We start from the raw sequence: 26,752 nt of genomic DNA on the forward strand, positions 1-26,752 counted from the left end.
CTTACTTAACGATCTTGGGCATGAGATCGTAGATGTCGATCATCGTTAAGGCGATAAGGCGCTTTCACTTAACTTAATCCTCACGGTAATGGGTATTAAGGTGAACTAGTTCATTAGGGATAGAACGCCATATTGGAGAAGACACAATCTGACCTAGCTAACGTCACGGTCCTAAACTGAAAGTTGAAGAACGTGACTCATCTTATCTGTCCAGACAGATCCCACTCTGAATATTTCCTTCGTAAGAAGGTACAACACTAGAACTGTTCCATATAATTCTTTGCAGAAAATTAAGAAATTTTATATAAATCCATTTTGTCACCAAATTTCTTTTGCAATTAATTATTGCTTCTTCATCTCGGCTAAAAAATATATGTAATTAATGTATTATTATATTGTACTTTAATTATATCAATTTAATTTTATATTAATATTAATATTATATGTATATATACACTTTCAGAAAGGATTTTTGATACTAAGCAAAAAAATATTCTTGACATATTTGATTTTATTTACAACTTCATGTAGCATAAAAATAAAACAAGATTAAAATAAAATCACAAATTTCTGTTCTTCTTTCTCGAATTAAACAAGATTAACTTATTATCTTGAGAAAAGAGTAATATATATAAATTTAAGCTTATAGTATATTTTTACGTTTAGAATATATTTTATTCTTAAGATGGTATTCTGTTCACTACCTATTGTTACGTAGCGTGTTTTCTTGGGTTTTCTCGTAAACAAAATACATTATCTAATGAATAAAAAAGGCTCGCCAAGAGCTCGGAAGGAAATAAGATTTCGCCATTGACATATAACATATTAGATTGAAATATATCAGTCTATGGTATAAAAGAAATAGAGAAAAATAAGGATTACAGTACATTATACGTTTATGTCTTAGTGCTACTGATATAATAAAGTTGACCCTTCCAGAAATGTTAAAGTCAAATTTTCAGACTAAGATCTTCAAATCTATATATATATATATATAAATATTTTATATATATATAAATATTTTTTTATATATATAAACTTTACTCAATGATTCTCGGCTGAGACAGACTCCCTTTGTGCGAATTTTGTGCGACTTCTTTTATATGGTATTCTAGATTTAAGAATATATATATATATATATATATATATATATATATATATATATATATTCTTAAATCTAGAATACCATAAGATTGCCACACTAAATTATTCTAAAAAAATTAATAAGATAGAATTAAAAATTATTTTATTACAGATTTAAAAACTTTTTATTTATGAATAAAATATTCCTTCTGTAATGATAAATATGATTGGCGCTATATACTAATAATAATAATAGGACTTTATTGCTTGGTACAAACAGCCAGAATACAATGAAGAAAAATACAGAGCGTGTACTAGCAACAGGAAAGGCTACAACAAAGAATGTTGCTATGAAGCCTCCCAGAAATACATGTTATACAAGAGAACAACATAAGCAAGCACTGAGCGTTAGAAGTTAAGATACAATATAAAAGAAGTCGCACAAAATTCGCACAAAGGGAGTCTGTCTCAGCCGAGAATCATTGAGTAAAGTTTATATATATAAAAAAATATTTATATATATATAAAATATTTCGATCCTATTTTATGATAGATCGAAGAGTAATAGTATTAGATCCAGAAATATTTTCTATGGGTGTAGAGTTTTTAATTGTTAATTATGTAAGGTATACACGAATCATATACAAAAAAAAAAGAGAAAAATAAACGTGATCCTTTATACGCACAGACCTTTGATAAGTGCAGCATAGATAGAGCAAAACAGCACGCTCTAATAAGTCGTGCTCTAACAAGTTCATCTAGCCCCTTTGCAACCGCGGCTATTTTTCGCCACGGGGCAAACGGCATCGCGACGGCGGGGGACGCAAAGCTAACTCTCCTCCCCGCAAAGCCACATCGAGCTCGACGAGCGTAACGAACGTGCAACGTGGCGCACGTGAACACGCTGAAAATTAGCTGGTAGTTGGGGTAGCGATCGTAAAACTTGCCGGGCCGTTGGACGCCCGGACGCGTATTTCCGTAAACCGCGACATACCTTTCCGGCCGCGTGATAGACACGCGAGTGCGCAGAACGGCCGAAGAAGAGAGCCCGGGGCTTCCGCGTTCTCGGACACGCCTGATGAGCGGGAAGACGCAAAAGTGGCAGAACAGGTCGTCCTCCTCCCCGTGAGTGCACTTTACGCTCCCCGGTACGACGATATCCAATCCCTTCTCGTCCTAAAACCAGGCCGCGCTGTTTTTCCCCCCTCGCTCCCCGACGTCCTTATCTACTCCCGCCGCGTAACTCGGAAAGTTTTCCTCGGTCGCAAGTTTCGCGGCGCGCCGCGCCCGCGCACCTCTTCCGCACAGCCGAATCCTGTGTGTACCTTACGCGAAAGCTCGACTTATTCTCGGGTAAACTCGGATCGGTTTGCGGCTGTTCGCGAAGTAACTTCGCGGATGACGATTATGCGTAGTAGTACGACGGAGGGTTGAAACTCGTACTTTCGTTCAAAGTTAGGGCCGCAATATATGCAATACGATCCAGAAACGTAATAGCCTGAGTCAGTACGTTGCGCTGGTAACTGAGAGGGCTCCTGGGATCGCTGAGCTCGTCGTTACGATCATTTTCGAGCCGACGGCGACGATAAAAAAAAAGAAACGCGGCTGCAGGTGGCGCGATCTGTCAGTTTCGGTACATCGCTTGACAGCAAATTGCGGCAACGCCAGCAGCTACCCCCCTTTTGCTGGCAGCCCTATCCAAGCGTTTCGCGCGTCTATTTCGCTCGAGTATCTTCGCCTGGTCTGGAATACGTTTACGTGAACGGCAGTCGTTCCTGGCGTTCCTGCAGAAGCGACGAGGTCCCGTTGGAGGCCGCTCGATCCACAATGGAGGCCCTCACGAGTGATTTTCTCAACCAATGCACAATGCACCCTTCCCCCCTTCCGCCCTCCCCCCTCCTCTGTCGAAATCGTTTTGCACTCTTGCCATGGTTTGGCTCCTACGCCAACTTATTCCTACGCAATTTATTCCTTCCGAACGCCGAACAGTTTATTCTAGCAGTTCCAAATTATTTGGTCACAACGTACGTAATGTTTAATTCGTTTGCAAACATTTGTTTGCTTAATCTACTTAATTATTGACTTTACTGTAATTAGCTAATTCATTAACTATAAATCGAAATCAAACTTTTTTGTCGACGTATTATATTAATAAAATGTATTTTTTCTTTTTCTTTTTCTTCTTCGACATTGCTTTACTCCGCAAATTAAGCTTCGGTCTCCAAAGCGAAAGCGCTCCTATGTGGACTTTAGTTTCCTCACCCATCTCGTTACCGTTGCAATTTTTATACGAAAAGGTTGTAAGCTCTTGCCCAACCTTCTGGAAGACTGAGCTTGTTTTAAAGCTTATTTATTGTTGTTATTATTGTTGGGAGATTTCTGCCCACCAAGGGATGATGCAGTACCGCGATTTGTTTAACTCCGGCTATCTTGGGATTAAATTTGTTTCGGGTATCTTGTTTCTATCGCAATGAAATATTTTTTTCCCCCATTCAAAATTACATCAATAAAATAAATCACAAAATGTCAGTCAAAGATGTAATTCCAGATGAATAATTTTAGCTTTTACATACTAAATACGCGTGTCACACGATATCACTCAAAGATATTATAATGATAAATGAATGATTTTGGCTTTTCAAAGCTATAAACTGATACTCCAGGATTTCAAAGGTGGGATATTTCAAAATACCATATGGTATTATTGAGGATTAAGGCATTATTGAGTTGCGAAATCACCGGGGCGTATCGACAGAAATAAAACAAGTACGAAGTGGCTATTGTTTGTCGATCTGACCAGCGGTGAAAACTAACGGGTTTCCTCAGGCGTTATCACGGAAACGTCTACCGAAAATCGATTCTATATCCGTGATAATGACAGAATAATCAATCGCGGCTGTCGATTCCGTTCCATTCGCCTGTTCCATTTCGTATTGCAGCCCGGGCGAAATCTCGACGCGCGTTCGGAAACACGCGCCTAATCTAATCTAAGTGCGAGGCGAGCGCGAGCGCGAGTGCGAGATGGTAGGCAAACTAAATAAAGCCAGGCCAACTCGTAATTGAAAAATATTGGCGCCTCGCGTTAACCTCGCTAGGCGAATACGGAAATCAAGCCGGCGAAACCAGCCGGATCCGACACATATTTTTTCATTACTCCTTGCACGCGTTCCCACCTACCTACGTGGCCGACGGCTCGCTGGAGAATCGCATTACGACGTGTTTGCCCGGTTTCTTTTTCCAGACGGAGGGAAAAACAGCGGGGGAAAAGTGGTGGCTATTGATCGCGGCAATCGCGTTCACCAAATCTCGAAAATCGATCCTACGGAAATCCACGTGTCCATCATCGTGTCACTGATATAAAATAACGAGAAATGTAACATTTTAACAGAATTTTGACAACGCGAGGGATTAAAAATTTTATAGTAACAATCATTCGATCGGACGATGAATAAAGCCGGGGAAAATTAATTTTTGCTATGAAATCTCGAATAAAATCTCGATTCGAGAGAATTGTATGTACCTGCATATATTCCCCAAAATATTTTATTGAATTGCACACGAACAATTCGCGCGATATCCCATCGATTAACGTTCCTCAATAAGCAGACATAATGGACGCTGCCAGATACAGCAATGCGAACTTCCTCCAAGAAATTGCTGGCGGAACACCATGCTGCTCGTAAGTCCTCGTTAAACTCTCACTAGATATCGCTTTTTTACCATCCGTTTTCTTTCTTTTACCCTAGCCGGCAAAACGACATCACCAATTTTCCTCCTCGTCTTTTCGACGCTTCGAGAGGAGGTACACTCCAGACAAGAAAACTTTTCGGCTAATGAGAAACGGACCGCGAAACTGCCTGTAGGAAATTAACCGTAGAAAACTCGAATTTTCATCATAAATTCGTTCAGGGATTAAGGGGATTAAATCTTAATTGCGACTAGATGAAAGATGGCGTAAAATATCCGCGCGCAATAATTTACACGTTATCACGTAGCTCTTCAGAAAATTAAGCAATTTTCGAGTTTTTAAAAATTAATATTAACGTTAGTGATACGCGATATTCAAACCTTTTAAATAACTCTAAAAAATCTCGAAAACAAGTAACTACGATTTTATTGAAGAGAATTTTATAGTAAAAATTACTACAGTAGTTACGGATCATAAAAAGAAATTATTCGAGAATTATAGGTAGTGCAGATACTATGGTAATTTGATGAAAAACGTAATAAAAAATTTCACAGCTTCTTCCTTGGTCCACGTTTATTATTTATCTCCGTGTACGGTTCTGTTACTTTACTATAAAAATTATTTTTATAGTAAAGTATCCAATTTTTATTAAATTTAAAAGTTAAAGATATTACAGATTATATATTATTTACTATTGAATGAATAATAAATATTATGTGTAACGTTGAAAAACCGGAAATATTCGCCCAAGTATAACAACTCTTATACAAAATCAAATACTGGAAACACGAGGGTGCTCCTCGCTGTTTGGTAATGTGATAATTAAGCAAAGTCCTCGCAAGCAAATTTCGCAGTCGCTGAAGGAGCAGCTTATTAAACCGAACGTTTCGCCATTTGCATATTTAAATTTCCATTTCTGCGGAGCTCTTGCCCGGGCAGAGCCAGGTTAGATGGGAAAACCGCGACCTTTTATCTCACTTCGTACCTCTTATCGCTACAGAGCATTGATCTTTCCGCTCCTCACCGACCCGTCTCCTGTTTACCTCCAAACCTATGAGAATCAATCTTTGACTTGTTAAACAATATCATCCAAGATTTTCTTCGTTTAATATTCCTTATCGATATTATTACATTATCGAAGTAAAAATGTATGTTAGAAACTTCAATAACCTTAAATTTATACAAATAAATTAAAATTAGTATTGGATTTTACAAACCGTTTAATGCTTTATGTGTAAAACGTAATTATTTTTCTCAATTTCAAATATTTTATTTTACAATTTAGTAAAACAGAAGTGATTTAATGAAACAAAGGTAATGCACAAAACGCTTTTTTCACTGAACCGACAAATGGTTTAGCGACTTTTCATGTAATCTTGATAATCCTAGTTGCCTACAAGATTGAAACTTTTTGTTACAATGGATCTGTTATATCAACTGTAAAATTAATTAAATCATTCGTTACGAGAGATGGCTCTCCGTTATTCAGTGAGCCGTACCAAGCTGTTGAAGGTCGCTTAATTGAATATTCAAAAAACAATATGTACCATGGCGGAGATAACGACCACTTTAAATGATTGGTCCACCACGGTAATTACAGTCGCCCTCGGGTGTTTAAATTATTAATTAATGACCACCGACGCGCGTTGTACCTTTGTTAACTAACGCGATCGTAATCGCTAATTATTTCGACTCTGTGACCGCTAATTCAATAAAATCCAGAATTAGCTCGTTTTAACTGTTTAAGCTGTCGGAAATATATTTTCCGAATATGCCATAATAAAACAGTACAAACGGAAAAAGCGATAATATTCCGTAAAAAAAGCCGTGTGACGATTATTTCGCGTATTTGTTCACTGAAAAGAAATAATTAACAAGAAAATTGTAAAGTTACATTAAAATTAGAAACACGTGCGTTCTGCGTGAATGCAATACAAATAAATTTGCTTCCAATACATCGAATTATTCTTTGCGTTTTGCTTGCTAATTGGATAAATGTTTTTTTCACTACCTTTTCTCTTTGATATATTTATCAATTATATAAAATGTAGTCGTTCAGATTGACTGTTTTGTTTCACTTAATAAAGCGATAATACTTTTATAAATAATACGCATCACATTTACAATCTTTCGACAGGTTTAAATAACGAAATGTTTAATAAACATCATTATTCCAAATGTTCACCATTTGAGATAATAATCGCTTCGTAACACTTCGGATAGCAGCGTGACGATTACCGATTCTCTCTGAACAATCCTAATGGTTCTAAATCAGGGACACCTGTTCGCAGGCGTATCGTATAGCACACCTGCGCCGGTGTGGTGGCACCTTTATCCAAGCCGTTAGTTACGGATGCGACTCGCGGTGTGTCAGTAACAACAGGCACCTACGAAGTTTGCCCACCTGTCCTGATAATGTCGGTTAATATCATGTAAATTGTAATTAATATTCATGGGGTTAATTCGCTACCGCGGTCGGCCCGACGCCGCTGCCGCCGCCAGGACGAAGTTTTAGCGAAAATTTACGGTCACCGCGAAACATATTTCGGACGTACCGCAGGTACTGTATAGTTACGGCCCTACGGCCCGGTTCCCGAATAAATCACGCCGATCTACGCGACGGATCGTAACAAAATTATCAATCTGTTGCATGTAATTTGCATAGTCAGACGCAAACGCTAAAATAATAAAAAAGATTTTAAAATAGTAATTTTTTAAGAGAGTAAGAAAAGTACAGCAATAATTATATATGTAGCACTTGGAAATATCTTTAGTAAAATCTCAACAATGGCCATGAACGTATCGTATCGTATTACGACGCAATATTAAATTTAAATGTATGTATATAGCAATTATTTAAATTCTATGGACACACTTGTCTACGAGAGGGTAAGATTTTAACGCGATTAAGATCGGAAAAAGGACACGGTGCTTTAATGAAATAGTATAATTGAAAACTTTCCAGCAGCAGGGGGAATTTCAGAATTCCCGTGTGGCGTAAGAACGACGACGGGGCGATGTATTAATTTCCGGTAACGCATTTTCCGATGATTAAATTTCCGAACTACGCGCGCGCTCTTTTCACCGTAGACTATTACGGTCAACTCGCGCAACAAATTAGGCACGGTGCAATTAATTAAACAACACGTAACACGTAACCGTAGCAGTACTTCGCGCAGGCGAGCGCGGACGCGAACGTCCCTCCCGTGAAATTGCATTTGCGACGTAGACGGAAAATAATTTGCAACGTTAACAAGAATTCGGAATACAAGGGTCATTAGCATAACTTGGACGCACGCATATATAACACGCACATACGTATACGCACACAATAGCGAGGTTGTTCGTCTTCGTTCAAGGGAGATGTTTACGTATAATAGCAACGCGTTTAACTTAGTGCCGTAATTAAAATAATGGCGCGATGCAAATTACATGAGGCATTGCGTTATAATATTACTCGAGAAATGCACCTCGCAACACCATTGCATTGCGTATTTCGCCCTCGGAGCGAGAGGCCAGCACCCCTTTGCTGGGGGCGCACACAGTTGCTACGGATAAAAACGTTCCCCCGCAAAAGCCGTTTTTAATATCCCCCGTGATCGCGCGCGCGTTGCGCCTGAATAAATTGCGCTTTCGCTACGACGGAATGCAAGACTAAAGAAAAGTAATTTCCGATCGTACATATGATATCGACATTTAACAGAAACTTTATTAACAGGTACGTTCGATGTCTCGTCCGCAATGCACGCGCTCTCGCCGCCGTGGAAATAAACGCAATTTCAGTTGCAGACAGAGTATTCCCTTTTTCTTCTCACAATCAAGATAAATAAACGTATGATATATTTATTACGGCTCGCGAACAAATTTTCGTGTTTTATAGACGAGATGGGATGAGGATGGCGTGTCCTTTAAAGAAACAGAATATTTTTAAAATAAATATATTTATCGAATGCAGAAGAGTGTCCTTCCGAATAAGAGGAGGACGTCTGGTCACGTTATTTATAGAAGCGAGTCAACAAGTTACGAATGCGAGGAACGGGTCCTCGCTATTAAACTTAGAAGCTGATTTTATGATGTCGCGCAATTTACGATCCGGCTGTTACTTTGCGAGCGTATCCCGCATCTGAATTTTTCGTACACGTACTCGCAAGGAAAGCCCACCGCACCGGCTCAAAGCCACTCATAGCGTGTACACTATACAGTCTCCCGCGATTCGTTTTCCGTGTGCATCGGAAAGACGCTGCCACTCCACGGAGAGATGATCCTCTCTCTCTCTCTCTCTCTCTCTCTCGAGCGAAAGGGAAGAATGGGAGGATCGGATCGGGATAGTTGGGTCGCGACCTCCGGATGTTTTATCAACGACCACCATGTTATGATGCGAGCATCCCCGTAGTAAAGGTAAATGGCACACGGGACATTTACGACCACGATTCTCCGGCGCATTACCGCGGCCTATCTGTCTCGATCGGCGAAACGCCGCCGCTGGCTGTTAACTCTGTCGGTGCCCCGGGGACCAACCGTATCCTTTTTACACCGGGATAACATCCCTCCAGAGATATTTCGTTGCGTTTAAACGACCGTTTTTCCTTCTCTTTTTTTACATTCACTTTGCGTATGTTTCTCGTTTTCTCGGATGGCAAATGTAATACGCTGATAAACGAAACCGATCGCGTATGTCCCTTCGAATAAATCGCGTGTGTCCCTTTCCAGGACAGTTCGCGATAAAACCTCTGTTGTTACGGAGACGCGCCGTAACAGTAAAGCATTCTCTTTCCAAAAGAAAATAAAGGAGAGGAAAGGATTCAATATTAAACAACAACATATCGTTAATTAATTTTGACCAACTACTGCAAGCCGGGGTAATATTACGAATATGACTCACCATTGATCGCGTGGATCGGGCAAGGATCTGTGCACGGAGATTAGATCACTGGCGTACTGATTAAACGCGTTGTTGAGCCAGCCATCATCCACGAGCTTCTTCGTCTGCGCGGACATGTTGGTCGGCAATATTACAGGCCTGCCCATCTCGCCGGGTGCAACAGCATCTAGTGGTACAGCCAACACTCCATCACCTATGGAATCTAAAATCCATCGAAGATCACAAATGAGTGACATCATGCGGGGATGTTGACACGTGAGTTAATTAACAGTAAGGTGTTATACGTTATGTCCGTTAATTGTGAATTATGTATCTTTAAATGTATCACATTGTCAAGCTAGGTTGATCTAGAATTAATACGTGTCGGTTTGTATATTAATTTACATTAAACTTTTATTAAAATATTATAAAATTATTATCGTATCCCCACCTTCGGGGAAATTTCGACGAAATATTTTTAAACTTAAGACTTAATTAAAACACGAGATAGCTTTCCTTTTGATTTTGCCATATTTTTCACTTACTGACTTACTCCATTCCGTGCATAATTCAAGATCAAAATTAAAATTGTCTCTTCAAAGCAAAAAATCGAAAAGAAGAGAATAATAGTTTAATCGAATCGATATTACTCTATTAGCGACATTATTAAAAAGTTATTCCAAAGATTAACGGCATAAGCGCGCAACCTTCTCTTCGAGCAAAGAGCACTTCTATTTAAAGTTAGAATACTGCTAATGAGTTGAGAAAGGCATTATCGCGCTGCTTACGCGCCGACGAGATAGAAAGGCAAATGGAGCAATACGGTGACTCATGCCGAACTCGTGGTCCCGGTCATATTTTGTCGCGTTCCGGTTTAGTTTCTCGTTCCGCTTCTCATTTCTCCCTGAACAGCGAAGGAGAGTATGATGCTTAACGTCAGAAGACGCGAGGAGAAACGAGCGTCGACGGTGGCGGCGGTGACGACGACGAGGGCGCGTCGCGTCGGGGAAAAAGAGCATCGGGAATTGAATTTTCAGCACATCCACATCCCCGGGCCGAGGGGTCCCGAGGGGTGCACACACCCTCTAAGAGCTTTCGCGCATAAACTCCGGTTTTATTTGCCGGCGCCATATTGCCGCGGCATAGCTGCTAAAGCCAAACGAGGCAAGTACGACCCGCGATGGCCGGGCGGCTGGTTGGCGCGCTGCGCTCGCATGTCCTGAAAATAATTTTATCCCGGTCGACAAAGTTCGGCCCCGGTGTGTACGATGCGGCAATAAAGAGGACGACAAATTGCTTTAGCGCCGCGACCCGGGCCGCCATGAAGTTCGGCGGTGGTGAAACTCGCGTCGTGCATCACGGCGCCGCCGCCGTTACGCTACGGGCTTTTCTTTAGAGGGCAGGGGGGTGGGGGGGTGGGGGGGAGATCGTCGACGAGCGAGAGTCATCTCGTTCGTTTTCCCCGATGCCGTTCGGAGCACGCTCACGTTCACGGAGGTAAGATTTAAATTCATTAACGCGTCATTTCGGACGCCGCCAAGTTGCTCGCGGGTATGCGAGGTATCATCTGCAACCCGCAGCGACACAACTAAGTTCGTCGTTCAAGATTCACATTACCAGACTCTTCTGGTACATGCATCGCGCCATGTTCGCCAGCGTGCAACACCGGCAACATCGGGGTGATCCGTGCATTATGAAAGCCCCATTCGTACTGGCAACAAGGGGTTGCGAACGTAGCGAGTAGAACTCCGACCAAAGATTTCCTTATTGCGCCCGTGGCGGCGCCCGAGAGAACCTTCGTCTTTGAGGATCCTTCGCGTGTACAATCATACCTCGCTTCTACGTTCTTCCTCTCCGCGCGGTTTGCCTTTATTCCGATTCCTCTTGCCGACCGACACCCCGAGAGGCATACAAACGATAACCTCCAGTATCAAAGATTGAAAAAATGTATTTCAAAACAAATTGTTTCCGTTCTTTCTTTCTGTCTTGGACTGTCCACATACAAATTAAATAATTTGCAAAATAATTTTGAAGACAAAATGGAATTATATATAATCAATAAAAAAAAAAATATATATATATATTTTACATTTTTATAAAAATAATGGATTTATGTCTCATAGCGAGTACTTAATTGTCATTATAAGCAATTAAAAGAACATGTAACTGATAGATAATAAATTTCCCATTATCCACTTTACTTGAAAAACGTCCTCGAAATGTCGGACATGTCGAGCCACAGGTGGCTCGGCAAGTAATCAAACATTCTCGGGTATGATTCATGCACAGACCATGCATTCCAAAAGGGACATCTATCAGCTTATTAAGACCTAACTCGCACCTAGCCTACGCGCGCGCGCGCGCGTGGGGTGTCCGTCTATTAAGCCGTTTCCTAACAAACGTGATTCATGTAGCAACTCACAGCTTCACCTACCGTCGCATCGGCAAGAGACGAAGATTATAAACGTATCTTTAATCCCCACGTCGAAGATTAAAGGATTTGTATTCTAAATCAAATACGCGTCCTTTCAGCGAATAATACAAATAATTCTTGTACAGGAAAAAAAAAAGAGTTACCTCGCAAAGCACTTTTAATAATCCCGCAAGATTAAGAAAAATCAATTTTCTAATAGATTGAATAAGTATAAGAGAGCAACGCCGCTGAAATTACCTTGCTCCGGGCCGGCTTGATTGATCTTCGCTCTGTTGCTGATCACATTGCCGGTCGTTTCTTTCCTAAACGGCGCCGCGGGCGGCATAAAGCCGTTCGCCGCCGCTTGCTGCGGCATCGCGACGCCCGACGGCGCCAGTCCCTGGATGGAGGCCGCCGCCGCTCGATCCTCCGTGTAGAGTAGGAAACAGACGGTCACCCACACGGCGGTCGCCAGCACCGCCACCTTCAACCACAGCGACCTTCTCCTGGGGAAACCCATCCTTCCGCCGCCGGTCTACGATCCTTCCTTTATGCGTCCGCTGCGATCGACACCTTCCCGCGCCGTTGATTATCGTACTTCTCGTGCGGCCTCGAAATGTCGTGTTACCTCAGCAACATCCTCTCGTCCCTCTTCGGCCTCCCTCCGGTCGGCTCTCGGCGTGTAACGTCGAAAGGTCCGGGCGCCTAGGCTAGCTTCCTCCTTTCTACACGATCGAGGACGCTAATTAAACGCCCGGGCAGAGAGAGAGGAGATCCACGGGAGACGCGTTCCTTTCACGAGCAACCGCGCCAGGAATTTCACAGCGAGCTGAGCCTCGGCTCCGGAGAACGATGATTTATCCTAATCGAAATGTCTGAGAGTCACCGACGTGTAACATCGATAACCTTTCGTGACAGTGTACATGCGTTTTATCGTCCGTTTCGGCGAGACTGTACCTTCAAAGTTGATCTCCCACGACACCGTCACGCTAGATCACACGAGATGAGATAAAGCAGATCTCTAAATTGTGCGAAACTAATTTTCCAGTAGTTTAATATATATATATACAATATCGTGGCAGACGTATATCGAGTTTTAATGATATACGTTTAGGTGATACGTTTAGCAATCGATATGTCGCATTTGGTTCTTGCGTCAATGTGGAACGGTAAAATGGTCTTGCATCAATCGGCGTCGTAAATTGGATATGATTTTTTATGTTTCAATTAATAATTCGCATATGTGCATTACGATATGTAGTTTCGAGTCAAGCAGTTTCTCAACGTCACCGCATTCTCGTACCTGCAAACACAAAAAAAAAGGGGGGAATATTAATGGAGGAAAACTCTAACTCGGTGTATAACGGCTAAAGTCCAATAAAATATTGAAAGGTTCCAATTCGAATAAGTCTGATCTACTTACGAACTGTACCTTCAAAAAGTATTCGCGTGCTCACTCAAGATTAAAACTTTTACTGAAGCTCGTTTAATCATTAGTAAGCCGAGAGTTTTTTATTATATTAAAATTATATGCTGCGCTACGAATATTGGATCCTTTATAAATATTGAAATAACAGTTTACATAATATCTTCGCAGTACAATTAATCATAAACCAACAAAAAATCGAGGCGCCACGACCTTAAACTAAAACTTCTCTAATAAAATCTTGAATTTACAGTCTTTACAAAAATAGTAGTTTAATATTATCGACATATTAAGAGAGTACAATATATACGAAATAAATTTTACTTTTATAATTATTAACCATTCAAGGTTTTAAAGTGTCAAAACCGATAACGAACATTTGTGATATATTTAGTCTCGTCAAACAGCTTCTTCCATTTCTTTATTTATTCAGCGACTCATCTAGCAGACCCAGGGTAATTAATAAAATCGTTTTCTAGAATTGCGCGAATAAAATAAAGATTTTATTAATATATTGTATCCTGTCATTTTATTAATAACGCGTCCTCTCACATTTTATTCGTATGTAATAATATATTTTTTGCCAATGTATGAAATATAATATTATTCTTTACATAAGTAAATTGGAAAATATCTGTGACAATTATAACTCTATGTTAAATATAAATGAAAGCAAAGCTTGCAAATGTAATTCCCATCTCTGTAATATAATCTAGGTAATTTATTAGTCTAAAATGGCATTATTTAAGAAATACTGTAGGCAGAAATACGATCAACCCGGGAAATTTCTTAAATTAAGGGAATGATTGTAAACTTTGCGCGTTCGTTGCGATGTACGATCCAGAGCTCGTGTATCTAAAATACATTCTTGCGAGTAACCCAGCGCTAAGTAATCGGAAAATACGCGCGTCCCGGGGCTTTATTAACTTTGTATTAAATTAGGAAATTAGAAACTTTCGGCCACGGTGATACGCTTGCTAATGACATTAGGATGAACGGTACTATACCCGTACGAAAGTAACGATGATAATGTTGATGGTCTTGATCGTTAACCGCTCGATTTCTCACCGTAGAAAGTAATATCTCGGTCTACCGTATTCGCCAGAAGCGGATCGTCGCGTGAAAGGTATAACGCGTTGTAAGTCACGTGAATTAAATCAGCGCGACGTCGCGATATACCAGGCCAACATTATCCGTCATTTTCACACGTCGAGCCTGCTATGCGAAATGACTGTATTCCCGACATGACGCGCGATCGGGCGCAGATAAGTGGACGGGAATGTTGCATTATGCGCAACGCATCGCCCTACGTGGAAAAGTTGGCTGTCGCCGTGTGTGCACGCAATCTCGCAGATTGTGCAAAGTTGTCTACTCGTATCGGAGAATCGAGAGCTGCATTCGAAAGGACCGAAGCCTGGCAGCGGGATAACGGTGAAAAGGCCCCTACGCGCGTATCTATGGAGAGAGAGATTCGGGAGACGTGAAAAGCTCCGAGCGACGGAGAAGCCCGCCCCGCGTGTGTCGCGGCTCTTTTCGGCACGCCGGAGACGTTTGCTATTCATAGGCGGAGAAAGGCGCGTGTGCACGTTTTAACGCGTTTTCGACCATAACCGTATCGCGCGGGCTGCGAAGATGCGCATCGACGGACGTTAGGACGGAGAAAAGTGCAGTTAAGCCGGCTTTTCATGTCGCCGAGATTGAGCGCCGCTATATTCACGGAAAATTGCGTCTCCATTACATCCAGTCGTCTTATGAATAACACCGCTCTCCACCGGAGGAAAAAAACATTTACAACGCACGTAAAATCCAGTGAATCGTGCTGCCATTGACACGGTTGTTAACAAGGAAAGTTGAGACGTACAGTTTCGATCACGTTTTAAAAATCGGTCGATCGAACTTGGAGAAATTCGAAATTCCGAAGCTCCTTATCGATAGAATAAATAATTCCGAATTTCAGATGAGATTTACGAAGACTGGCTGAGGACAGGGGGGAGGGGGTGGGGGGCAATTTAACTTTTCGTAAACAAAGATCGGAAATTGAGATACCCGCAAGAAACAATCTCTCGTGATATTGCGAGAGGAGACACCTTCTCAGCGATATAAAGTAAGAGACCATCACAGATATCATACCATCTTCCTCAGACGACACGAGAGGAGCCCTTCCATTTCCAGCGAGTGGAGGGAACATTGTCTCGAGTAGACACACGCGAAAGCAGTGTGTGCTCTGGAAAAACGTTAGCGGGAGAGTAGTCTGGCTCTGCCAGAACCGTACGTGGCAAAGTGGCATGGTCGCTTTTTAGCGGTCGTTACTATCGGAGACACTTTTCCGTAAAAGAGTTTACTACTTCTCGTCTCTAAAATGCCCAGGCCGATGTATCGGTCTGAAAAACCTTCCTTTCCTTCCCTTTACGATCTGGCAGTAAATACACTGGAAGCAGCATAAGCGTGGCAGCATCTCCTGTCGCGCGGCGTCTCAGAGGGAAGAAAAAAAAAAAAAAAAATAAAGTAAAACGGGATAAGTGGACAGAGGATTTATTTTGCTGCGAAATAAACTGTTCCGAGATCTCGAAAGTAAGTCTGCCGCTAACGTCGGGCATAAATAAAGAATCAACATAACTTAATGGTAAGAAAGAATGATCGCGATTCAAAGAAAGCGTATAAGTCTGCGGAAGGCGGATTTAATTTACTGTAGAATTGAAAATAAAATTCGCTTCGATAGTAACGAAATTAAATGAGATCTCGAGATGAAAGTTTAAAGAAACACAACTGACACACGCTATATCGCTGTTGCGGTTCGAAGTTCAGAAGATTGAGATATAATTCAGATTAAAGTATGCTTCTCCTTCTTTACATATGCGTACTGCGTTATTACCCAATATAGCTTTGTACAAATAACAAAAACAGAAGACATAGTTGCGCGAGTTATCCGTGACGAAAATACCGTCAGTTCCAACTTAACAAAGATATTTTTACGTGTGTATAAAAAGACAGGAGAGGAAATGAGTTAAATGTCTTTATCACGATTGAGAACGCTGACAATGCCGAATATACGTACAATCGAACGGAGTAGAGTGTAAAAGGAGAAAATTTGTCATTCGTAAGAGTTCACTTTTGCAAATTTCGTCGCAAGCGCCGTCGTCCTTTCGTGTTAAGCGAAGTTAGAAGACCGAACTGCTACTGGGGATAACATCAAGCTCGCGTGTCACTGTTTATTTGGGTTAGGTTCTATTTTCGCTACCAGAGCCTACCACCGACACGAAACGAGAACACAATGGCTTGGTCTCTTTGTCCGCCGTTAAATGAATCGCTTAGGGATGGAAAGGTGAGAAACGTCTGGGAGACGCTCGTTGTAGGAAGAAGGCGTCAATCAAGCGTTTGATAACATCGACAACGTGCACATGTCGCCGTGTGTTTCTGAAGCAGGGAGTATGGGATTTATAGTTAGGCACAATGATAATTCCGTTTTTCATTCAAGTCACGTTTTATCATTCGCTCTTTCCAAACAGAAACTTCTTTCCTCGCAGAATTAAAAGCGAAATAATATTATTCTCTTCACCCATATGGCTCCCTCCCTGTTTATTCGCCTCTTCATTTCGGCCCTGCAATAATATCGTGTTTACGTAATGATTCCATATTTCCGTGGCGCTGAATACATCGCGGCTAGTTTGTAAGAGTTGCATCCATATCGCAGTTTGCCACTGAATAATTTTCGCGGTGGGTAAAATACATCGCGAAATGCATTGGTTGGATTAATCAAATATCGACCGGTAATGGCCAAACGATAGAATTTTAGATCATCGCTAAAAGCATTTTAATGTATTCTGCAACTCGATTTTTTTCTAGTAAATTAAGATTAAAAAACTGAGTTTTCTCTTCGGCAAAAGCACGAGAAGCTATGTTTTTGTACAAACGTAGTTGTGTACATCTAAATATTTCTTTATTCGCGTTCGGGAAGAAGGGAAAAGAAAAGCGGCAGAAGTGCACATACGCGAGATGTGAAAAGTGAGAGAATATCCTGCAGGATGAAACAACAGAACATCTTGGTTCACATGCGTCAGAACTAAGAAAATAAGCCGATTGGAATCCCTAGTGAGCGGCGATCCCGAGTGAGCGTGGGATATACAACAGTGAGCACGATGGAAAGGAATCACGGGGGAAGCGATTTTTTTTTCAAGAAAATGTTAAATCTGCATGAGTCCTCAAACTGATAACACTCGTATGCGAGATAAGATCAAAGGAACAATTGGAAAACAGAAGTACCTCATGGTTGATGCGCAATATATTGCTATGAGTATCAGGTCTATTTATATTGATATGAAAAAGAGTCAATTGCTTTCAGATGAACGATTCCACAATTGCGTAGAAAAACAAGATGAATTGTTCTGAGAGGAAAAACGATATTCTCTCGACGATTTATAAAGATATCCAATTGACAAATAAGAATAATAATGATAGAGTCATTATTATTCGAAGAATTTTTACGCAAAAGCGCATTCCGTTGGCAATTAAGTAATTAAGTCAAAGAGCGAAAATCTTATATTTGTACCTTTTAATTCTACAAAATTATAGTAAATTTATTCATAATTAAATTACAAAATACTGCATAGCGTATATCACGTGAGCACAAACATTTATTTAATACCATTACATGCCCATGTCCGAAGCCCATTTTAAAAGAATGATAAAATTCATAATTTCACGGTATAATTTTTTTAAGTATCCGCTCGGTTAAATACCGAAAACCACCACGGCGCTTTACAAACGCCGGATTAACGTTCATGGTTAAAATTCCGTTAAAGCGAAAATTTGAAATTCCGTGCCGCTTAGCAATGGAAATTTGCATGAACGTTACCGCCGTTATACGTCCTTAAGATGCATCACTTCATATATTATGCAAAACTCAATGCGGGATCTGCCTGCACGCCGCAGCGCAGCGAGCGAAAGGAACATATTCGACGGCGAAGAAATTTTCCGAGCTCGACGGCGCACGAAATTGCGTCGCCGGAAACGACCACGTGTCGCGATCTGATAATCGGAAAAATAATTGCGTCATGTCACCGAGGCGCGTCGCGAGCAGCCAGCTTTCAATCGTTAAAAGGAGAACTCTACTTGCGTTTATCACTCTGACTTTTAAATTTAAGGAAATAGTGCTGTACAAATCTCTTGTTCTAAGATATTCCTGTATATTCCTATATATACTTCTTTCTATTTACTTCTTCGTTACCGACTGAAAGAAAAGTTCACGCCTTATTGGTTTGCAGTCAAATAGAGTTTTTTTTAGATACATTTTTTTACGTCTCTAATTTGAGAAAAGAACATTTACTGGCACACAGTAAATGTGACTATGGATAATAATGCGTAACAACAGCACAGCGCGCGACTCGATGTTGTCGTAGGATTGCGACCGATTCGATACTGGATGGTTTTATGGTAATCAGGAAAATGTGGACACATTAAACCTCCCACCCTCCTCCCTCCACTTTCTCGGTCCGAGAATGGAGAATGTTGGCTCCATATAGCGTAGAGCAATAAAGAGTTAACACGGTAACCGCTAATGGAGTAATGGACGTTCCGAGCATGCAGACATCGGCTGGACTTCCGCCAAATAAGCGCGTTCTTCTGGAATATCATCATCCCTCCCTTCGCCCCCTCTTCCGATACTACTATTCTAATTTTTTTCTTTATCTTTTATAGCGAGTACGTTCGCGTGGTCACCCATGTCTTCCTCGACGCGCCGCAATTAAGCGTGCAGGAAATCTTGGCATTCATTCACAAAAAGCGCCGTCATTGAACTGAAAATTGAGGCAATAAAAACGATAGGTTTTATATCTATCGCAAAGTACCGTAGAATCTACCGTGCTTCGGATACTGATTTACGAAAGGCGGTATGATTTAAAGATTATGATTAAAGTAAAGAGTAAACACGTGTGCGTGACTATGATTGATTCGCTTTTCAAGTTACGAACTAACGCTAAACTACTGGGTAAATCCCAGCCACGATGTTACGGGATTACGAGTCCGGTTTGTGATCTGCTGCACTACTTATAAAACGTTTTAATCATTTCTGTTGTTTCTCTGAGACTAGACTTTAAAAAGAGGCGAACAAACCAGTTAAATTAAGGTTAAAATTGATTGACGTTGATGAAACTGACCATTAATAATTTAATATTAAAACAATTCGTCAGGAAATATTAGTGTAGTCTACCAAAAAATTTGAGCGACGGGCTAACCAAGCCTCGTTAATTGTTATTTCATTTAAACGTACGGTTACCAGGCCGCAATAATCTTCCATCACGTTGCTGCCTAGACCACGTCTGATTTCGTGACAAATGACCGCTTACCACGAGCTCCGATTTCGGAAGTATATCCATACACATACATACACACACACACACACACGCACACAGACAATCGCTTAAGGTAAATCAGGTTTGGGCGTGATGCGTGAAGAGTCACGCGCGCCTCTTTCGCCGGGTCAGAGGTCACGAGGCCATCGTGAGGCCGCAAGAAATCATTACGTGACTGGGGACCCTTACGAACCTGTCGACGCGCTACCGTAATTCCGCGCTAATGGCGGCCGAGTAAAAAGTGCTAACGATTTTTCAGTCAACCAGGACGCCTCGTGGTCGCCTCGCAGTACCCGATTATGGGGAATCGTGGCCTGGATTTCCGCGATCGATCGCTCAAAAGTTCGGGAGCGAACGTTGTTCGAGCGTAGCATGGAGGACCCTATTCAATTTTCAGTTAAAGGTAATTTTTAATTGGCTGTCATTGATCGTTCCACTTTGTTTGAAATTTACGTATATTATTAATACGTGTCTAAACAACACTGTTCCATCAATCTGTTGGCAAAAGAACAAAAGAAAATTGTGATTTTTAAGTTGCCTATATATTTGAGAACATAGAAAAAAAGAGTATATTGGAATGTATATGTAGCAGAAGCTAGCAGCCAAACGCCGAGCAGCCAGAGCCGAACGTCATATTGGCGTTTCCAGGGGACACCATTCAATCAAACGTTAAAAATTCCTTGGTTATGAGATTTTTAACGAACTATGAGAAATTGACATAGGGTTTAGTCATTATAATACATAATCGATTTTTTGCGACAAGACTTGTAATGTACCAATCGTTATAAATTTTTTAAACTAATTTTTATGGTTTTTCGCGCCTCACGCCTAAACGCAAAGTACGATTTCCTCCAAATTTAGCTGGAAATATGTTTCTGTAAATTTCTATGAAAATATTTTTTGAAGTCTAGAACGACTTAATTAACCGTATATGAGAAATTTTTATAAAAATGCACTTTTGCAAAACATAGTTGATTACCAGAATAATGCAACGATTTTTTTTTGTTAAGTACATTACCGCTTTTTGCCGCACCCAGAACCGACGACGAGGACGTAGCAGTTTCACGGCTCTAAACAATAAAAATTAATTAAAAAATATTTATAACAATTAGGAAAATGCACGTCCTCTCGCGAATGATCGATCAGTCGATTGTGCGTTACGGAAAGATATTTCCAGCCAAATTTGGAGGAAATCATATTTTGCGTTTAGGCGTGAAGCGTAAAAAACGATAAAAATTAGTTTAAAAAATTTATAACAATTGATAAATTAAATTTCTGTCGCAAATGATCTATTATATATTATAATGACTAAACTCTATGCAAATTTTTCAAAGTTCGTTAAAAATCTCATAACCAGGGAATTTTTGACGTTTTATTAAATAGTGTCCTCTAGAAACGCCTATCGGCGTTTGATGGCTGCTGCCTTTGGCTGCTAGCTACATCTGCGATGTTCCATTACAAAAAGAATAATCTATTATGTAGCGGCTTCCTATTAATTGTAGAGTATTTTCCTCTGATGTACAAAAAGATAAGTTTTAGAAAGATATTTTAAAATCTATAAGTAAAATATCCTCTAGTGATAAAATACTAGATTAACTCTTTCAGGGGCATAATTAAATGACTCAAAGAATTTCTGTAAAAACATGTTTCTATGTTCTTCTGGTCGCTGATTACGAATCTGAAGTCAAATTTGAAAAATTCAATATGACGGACTCAAGACAGCTGCCATCAATTAAAAAAATTTTTAAATAAATTTTGCGCAACAATTTTATAAATTTGTTGGGTCAACAATTACGAATTTGATATCAGACTTTTAAATTTTTTACATTTCCCGCTTTTTCGGCCAGAGAACTAAAACAATAATTAATTTTTTCGTGAATATTAGCAACAGAAGTTTTGAAACCATAAGTTTTGTAAGTTTTTTTTTATGTTTTGAATACCGCAAAATTGCGGATCCAATATGGCAAATGGAATAAAATAAACATCAGAATTTTGAAATAAAAAAATGTATTCTATAAAAAATTTCTTGAAGAAAGTATTCTTGTCAATTTCTTCATTGGATGCGTTGTTTTTGAAAAAATAAAATCATTAAGTTTAGAGGAAAACATTTTTTAAGTGGAATACTCCATCAGATTTTTTGGGGATAGCATATTTGGGGAGGGGATGATAAAGTTCGATAAAATCATTTTTATAAAACTTTACTGTTCCTTATATTTGTAGAAGTATCTTTGGAGAGAAATTAGTATCGCCTAGCAAGAGTCAGCCATCTTGACGATGGATTTTGCGGCTCGGTGGAGACTCAGTTCGGGTCTGCCGAGCGCGACGACTACGTTAAGGCACGGCTAATCAAATTTTCACCTGCGGAACGACTCGCGCTCGATTTCACAGGGCCGGGAGCGCCTCTCGGAGGCCGATACTAATTAATTTTCATCGAATTAACGCCGGTGTTCGGTGAGTCGCGCGCCCGAAATGCCAAAGGAAACCGCTATCGGCGGTCCTGCGCCCGGGCTTTGCGGAGCCGCGCCGCGATTCAGACACCGTGGGATCGCGAGGAAGGGGGCGGGGGAAGAGAGACACGCTTTGTATGCCGGTGCTTCAATTAATGTGGCGCGCGCGTGCGGTATGGGCGCGTCGGCCGCGGAGTCGGGAGTCGAAATCGACGTCGTCGCCGTCGCGACGTCTCTACGTGGAATGTTTGTGAATCGGAGAATCGATTCGCGAGGTTCGCGAGGCACGCGTCATAAATCAAGAGGCCCGCGAGAATTCAACGCGAGGGGGGAGGATAGCGCGCGTCCTGCGTTTCCACGCGTTTCACGCTCGGCGGAACGGAATCGGTTTGCAACGGGACGCAACGGGCAGTCACAACCGCGAGTCACCATTATCCGGCGGAGGGGGGTGCGCGAACGCGTATCTCGGACTCGAGTAGAAACGGTGACGAAAAATCGGCAGTCGTTCGCCGCCCTTCGGGGAACTGTCATTGAATATGCGCGGGTGACGAGCGCAAGCTGCGAAATACGCGGGGACGAGCCGTGAAACCGAAGGAAGACCCGATATCGCGCGGAAAATTGTCACTTTTCCGAAAAGCGAATTTCTGGAGGATTTCGCTGTCGTTTCTCGGCGTAAGGATATCAGGCGTTTCGATTGACACCTCGCGCGACATGCCTGCCGAATCCGAGACAGAAAATAGGAAAGTGCAGCGCGCGCAACGTTGCGTTCCGCAACATTATTCCGCGAAACGAAGCGCCGCGCCGCGTCGTCTCTCTTTCTCTTATCCTTTTCTCGTTCCGAGAAAATTTTCACGTCAGTCACGGAGGATCGTATCTCGAATGCGTGAAGCTGTATAAAAAACGAGACAGACAATTCGCCCGCGCAAGATGGCACGATCGGAGCGGCAACGGCCCCACGTTTTGATTACTCGCGCTGGACCAGAGTGGCAAACGTGATTGGGACGCGGAATCAGAGACGCGAACTTTACGACGACCACGTTCACATTCTGTTACGACCGTTGGTCCCGCTCTTCGTTAGATTCACACGTATACGTATGTAACTGGTGCCGGTGTGCGCACGATCGGTCGACGTATGGCGAAATATGGCGTTTACACAGCTGCCATGGCGGGACAAACCGCCTTTTAATTAACGCGCATAGATCAGCCTCAGACAGAGACAGGTGCGCGTCGAATCTGCGCCCGGTATCGGTGCTGCGCCGACATTATTTTCATATCGCGGGTGTCACGTACGAAAATAAAGTGGCCCTCCGCGACAACGGACCGATTCAATTATTTCCCGCGCGCAAGAGTCATGAAACTTGAATAAAGCTGCATACTTAGATTTAAATTTACTAACGACTTACAATGATTAATAAAAGTTCGTTCCTTTAATTCTTCCTGAAACATTTCACACCGTTCCGTTGGACCCATCGGGTCGTATCATGTTGTTGAACATGAACGAAACCAAGAATTTTTATGATAAAGTTGATAAAATAATCAATCATAAAACAGCAAGATTTACATCGATAAATTGCTTTTTTAGATATTTTAGAATGTTTCATCGTTTCTAATTTTGAATGAGAAAAATATTTCAAAAATATATAAACAAAATATAATTATATTAAAAACAAAACGTACAATTCTCTAATATTGCTATTGCAATTATTATTATATACAAAATATTCATAATCATTGTTTTAGGGAAAAAAAAAGTAAAAAATAATTTAAAAAACATAGAAAAGCCTCTCCTGCGTAATAAACATTGTTAAATATTATTAAAAATGTAATATTAAACTAAAATTAAATAAAAAGAAAGGAAGGAATGATAAATCAAAACGGTAAAGTTTCTATAAAATTTACAAAACTAAAGAATCGTAACTATTTTCTTTTTCGAAGCGATTTAATATATCTTTAGACCATATCGTGGCATTTTCTGCAAATCAACGTAGAACCATACAGACGAGCTTCTGCCCATGTGTTGCACAAATAATTTTTACAATTTCGGAGAGTAAAACTCTTGCCTTTCTCTGGACATGCTGTACGACCATTCGAGTCCATGGGCACTATTTTGCCGAATAACTGCAGCGATCGTTTAATACCTTCGCGACAAGAAACGTAAACCTTAACGCGGAGAAACGGCGACGCCGTTACAAGCCGCGATTGCAGCTGCGGGTTTCTCGAAAACGCTGTCGGGGTGTAATCTACCGACTTTCCCGCCGGAAAGGAAACCTCGGTGTAGCCTGGTCACGTCCCGCCCAAAATACACGTCAACCCGTGTTGCGCAAGCACGGGAGTCCGAATTTGTACCGTTCGTAAGTTCCCAACTACGCTCGTCTCGGCCAAATGTTTCGCGTTCCTGTAACCGAGTGACCCGCACTCGTGACGACGGTGAGTGCGGCGGTACGCGGGTGCAAAATTTCACCGGGTAAACCGAAGTAAACTAAATCGCCGCGCTGAGAGAGAAAAAGAGAGAAACAAAGAGAGAGAGAGAGAGAGAGAGAGAGAGAGTGGACCGCGAATTTGAAGTTGTCGAGCGGGTCTCCCTTTGTGAGGCGGACCGTTTCGAATGAATACCACTTCGGCAACGGCGTAGTACACACGTGGAATACACCGGTGGGAGTTAGAAAATAGATTAGAATGTCACATGGCGCACGCACGGCTTATTCGTCGAGTCACGGACCATCAACGAATCGTCGGAATTAGCTTATGGCCGTCAACGTTGCGGCGGAATATCAAACTGCGCGCACCGTGGGGCGAGCATGAAATCAAAGCGAATAGGGTCGTATTTTACACGGAGGCGCGCAAGGTAGAAGCGAAGAACAAGGGAGAGTGACGTTCCTCGCGTAAGAACAGCTTAAAAGAAAAAAAAAGAAAAAAAAATCCCCGGGGTAAATATTCTTGGCCTGGTACCTCCATCGCTCGCGCGTATACCGGTGCAATTTTTTACATTAGCGGCTTCGTCGCTTTGTCTCATCCGCGCGCGCGAGAACGAGGAGGGTAAGCCAAAGGGGGGGGGGGGGGAGAGAAAAAAATGTAACGCGTGCGCGCGGTGGAGCGGCGACGGCGGAGGCGTGGCAGCGACGTTACGTCAAGACTTGGACGGTGGACTCTGACACGACGTTTATACAAGCGTCTTTCCGCTCTGATACGCGGCGGCGAGAGAGCGCGGGCGACCATTGTTACCCTGACGTTCCGGCGAAGGAAGAAAAACGAGAAGAGGAGAATCTGCCGTTTACATCCGTACGTAGGAGAGGAGCAGCGCGGAAAAACGCGACTCTACGGCGGTGGTACCTTCGGGGGGAACGCGTCGTAATTCTGCGCAACGCGCCTGTCAGATCCGCATGACTTAACGCACACAGAAGACGCGACGACGCGATGCGACGACGCGATGCGACGACGGGGGATGACGACTCCATGTGAGCCAAGCGCCGCGGCTGAAAAAAGAGAGATCGCAAGATTGCTTGCGTTATAGAAACGGAGAAGGAAGGCGCCAAATCGAGGAAAACGGTAAATATACACGTCAATCGTGTGACGCTCGTCCGTATCAGAAACGTCAAGGAATTTGATTACAAAGTTTTATTATCTTTATGAGAGATTCTGCTTTTTACGCGCGTCTACTGTTTGTTATTCTGTCGCTGCCTTTTGAATTATTCTCTTCCTCTCTATATTCAGTCGAATTTCTATTGCATTTGAGACTTTTCATTAATGTGTTATCTTTCCCTGTCCATCAAATAAGAATATGTAGGAAGCTTGCACGAGCAGTTTGAAGACAGCGATTTTTGTTAAACTTAAAATATTTTGTCATATTATCGATAAATCTTGCGCAATAATTTCGGTTTATTTATTCAAAATTAATTACACTCGAGCTAATGTACACTAAACAATTTTTGTAATAAAAATATAAAAAGTACAGATCAATAAAAAAATTAGTAAACATTTTTTTATAGTTATATGCAAAATAAAAAATAGTAAATTATTTAAAGAATAAATTAAATATTTAATTGATATGTGAATAACACGAGCAACAAATGCTATTTTTCGGTTGAAACGGATATTAATGCTTCGAAACATGCATTAATTATTAAATACACTTTTAATTCTATCAACTATGTGCCAATACGGATTGTTGAACTTGAAATGCAATCATAAACTAAAGTTAGAAATAATATATCAAATTAAACTGATTAAATTTAATAAGAATACTATAAATATTTTTTAAAAAAGCTGTAAAAAACTTATTACAAAAAGTTTTATTTTAAAGAGTTTTTTATACTTTTTAAATATTTAAATAGAAAAGCATATCAATAAAACATCACGGTATGATTTATAAGTAACAAGTGTAACAAATCACATTTTCCTTCTTATAAATATAATAGATCCATTTTTATAGAACATAAAAAATCAAAATGTAGGTTCAAAAATAAATATAAATTTTAACATAATTATCT

At 41.1% G+C, this 26,752-nt stretch overlaps 1 protein-coding gene across 3 annotated transcripts in view; it reads right to left on the reverse strand.

Moving 5' to 3' along the window:
• The window catches only part of LOC105839349 (putative polypeptide N-acetylgalactosaminyltransferase 9), a 217,757-nt gene that overhangs the window by 62,660 nt on the left and 128,345 nt on the right, over positions 1-26,752 (reverse strand). For all 3 annotated transcript variants that reach the window (XM_036293852.1, XM_036293850.1, XM_036293851.1), the window contains 2 exons: positions 12,304-13,348; positions 9,654-9,855 (listed from right to left, as the gene is read on the reverse strand). In XM_036293852.1, the coding sequence (XP_036149745.1) occupies positions 9,654-9,855; positions 12,304-12,565 (464 nt within the window). In that variant the 5' untranslated portion in view covers positions 12,566-13,348. The remainder of the gene's footprint in view (positions 1-9,653; positions 9,856-12,303; positions 13,349-26,752) is intronic.

This window comes from Monomorium pharaonis, chromosome 11, assembly GCF_013373865.1.
Source record: "Monomorium pharaonis isolate MP-MQ-018 chromosome 11, ASM1337386v2, whole genome shotgun sequence".
Classification (NCBI taxonomy): domain Eukaryota; kingdom Metazoa; phylum Arthropoda; class Insecta; order Hymenoptera; family Formicidae; genus Monomorium; species Monomorium pharaonis.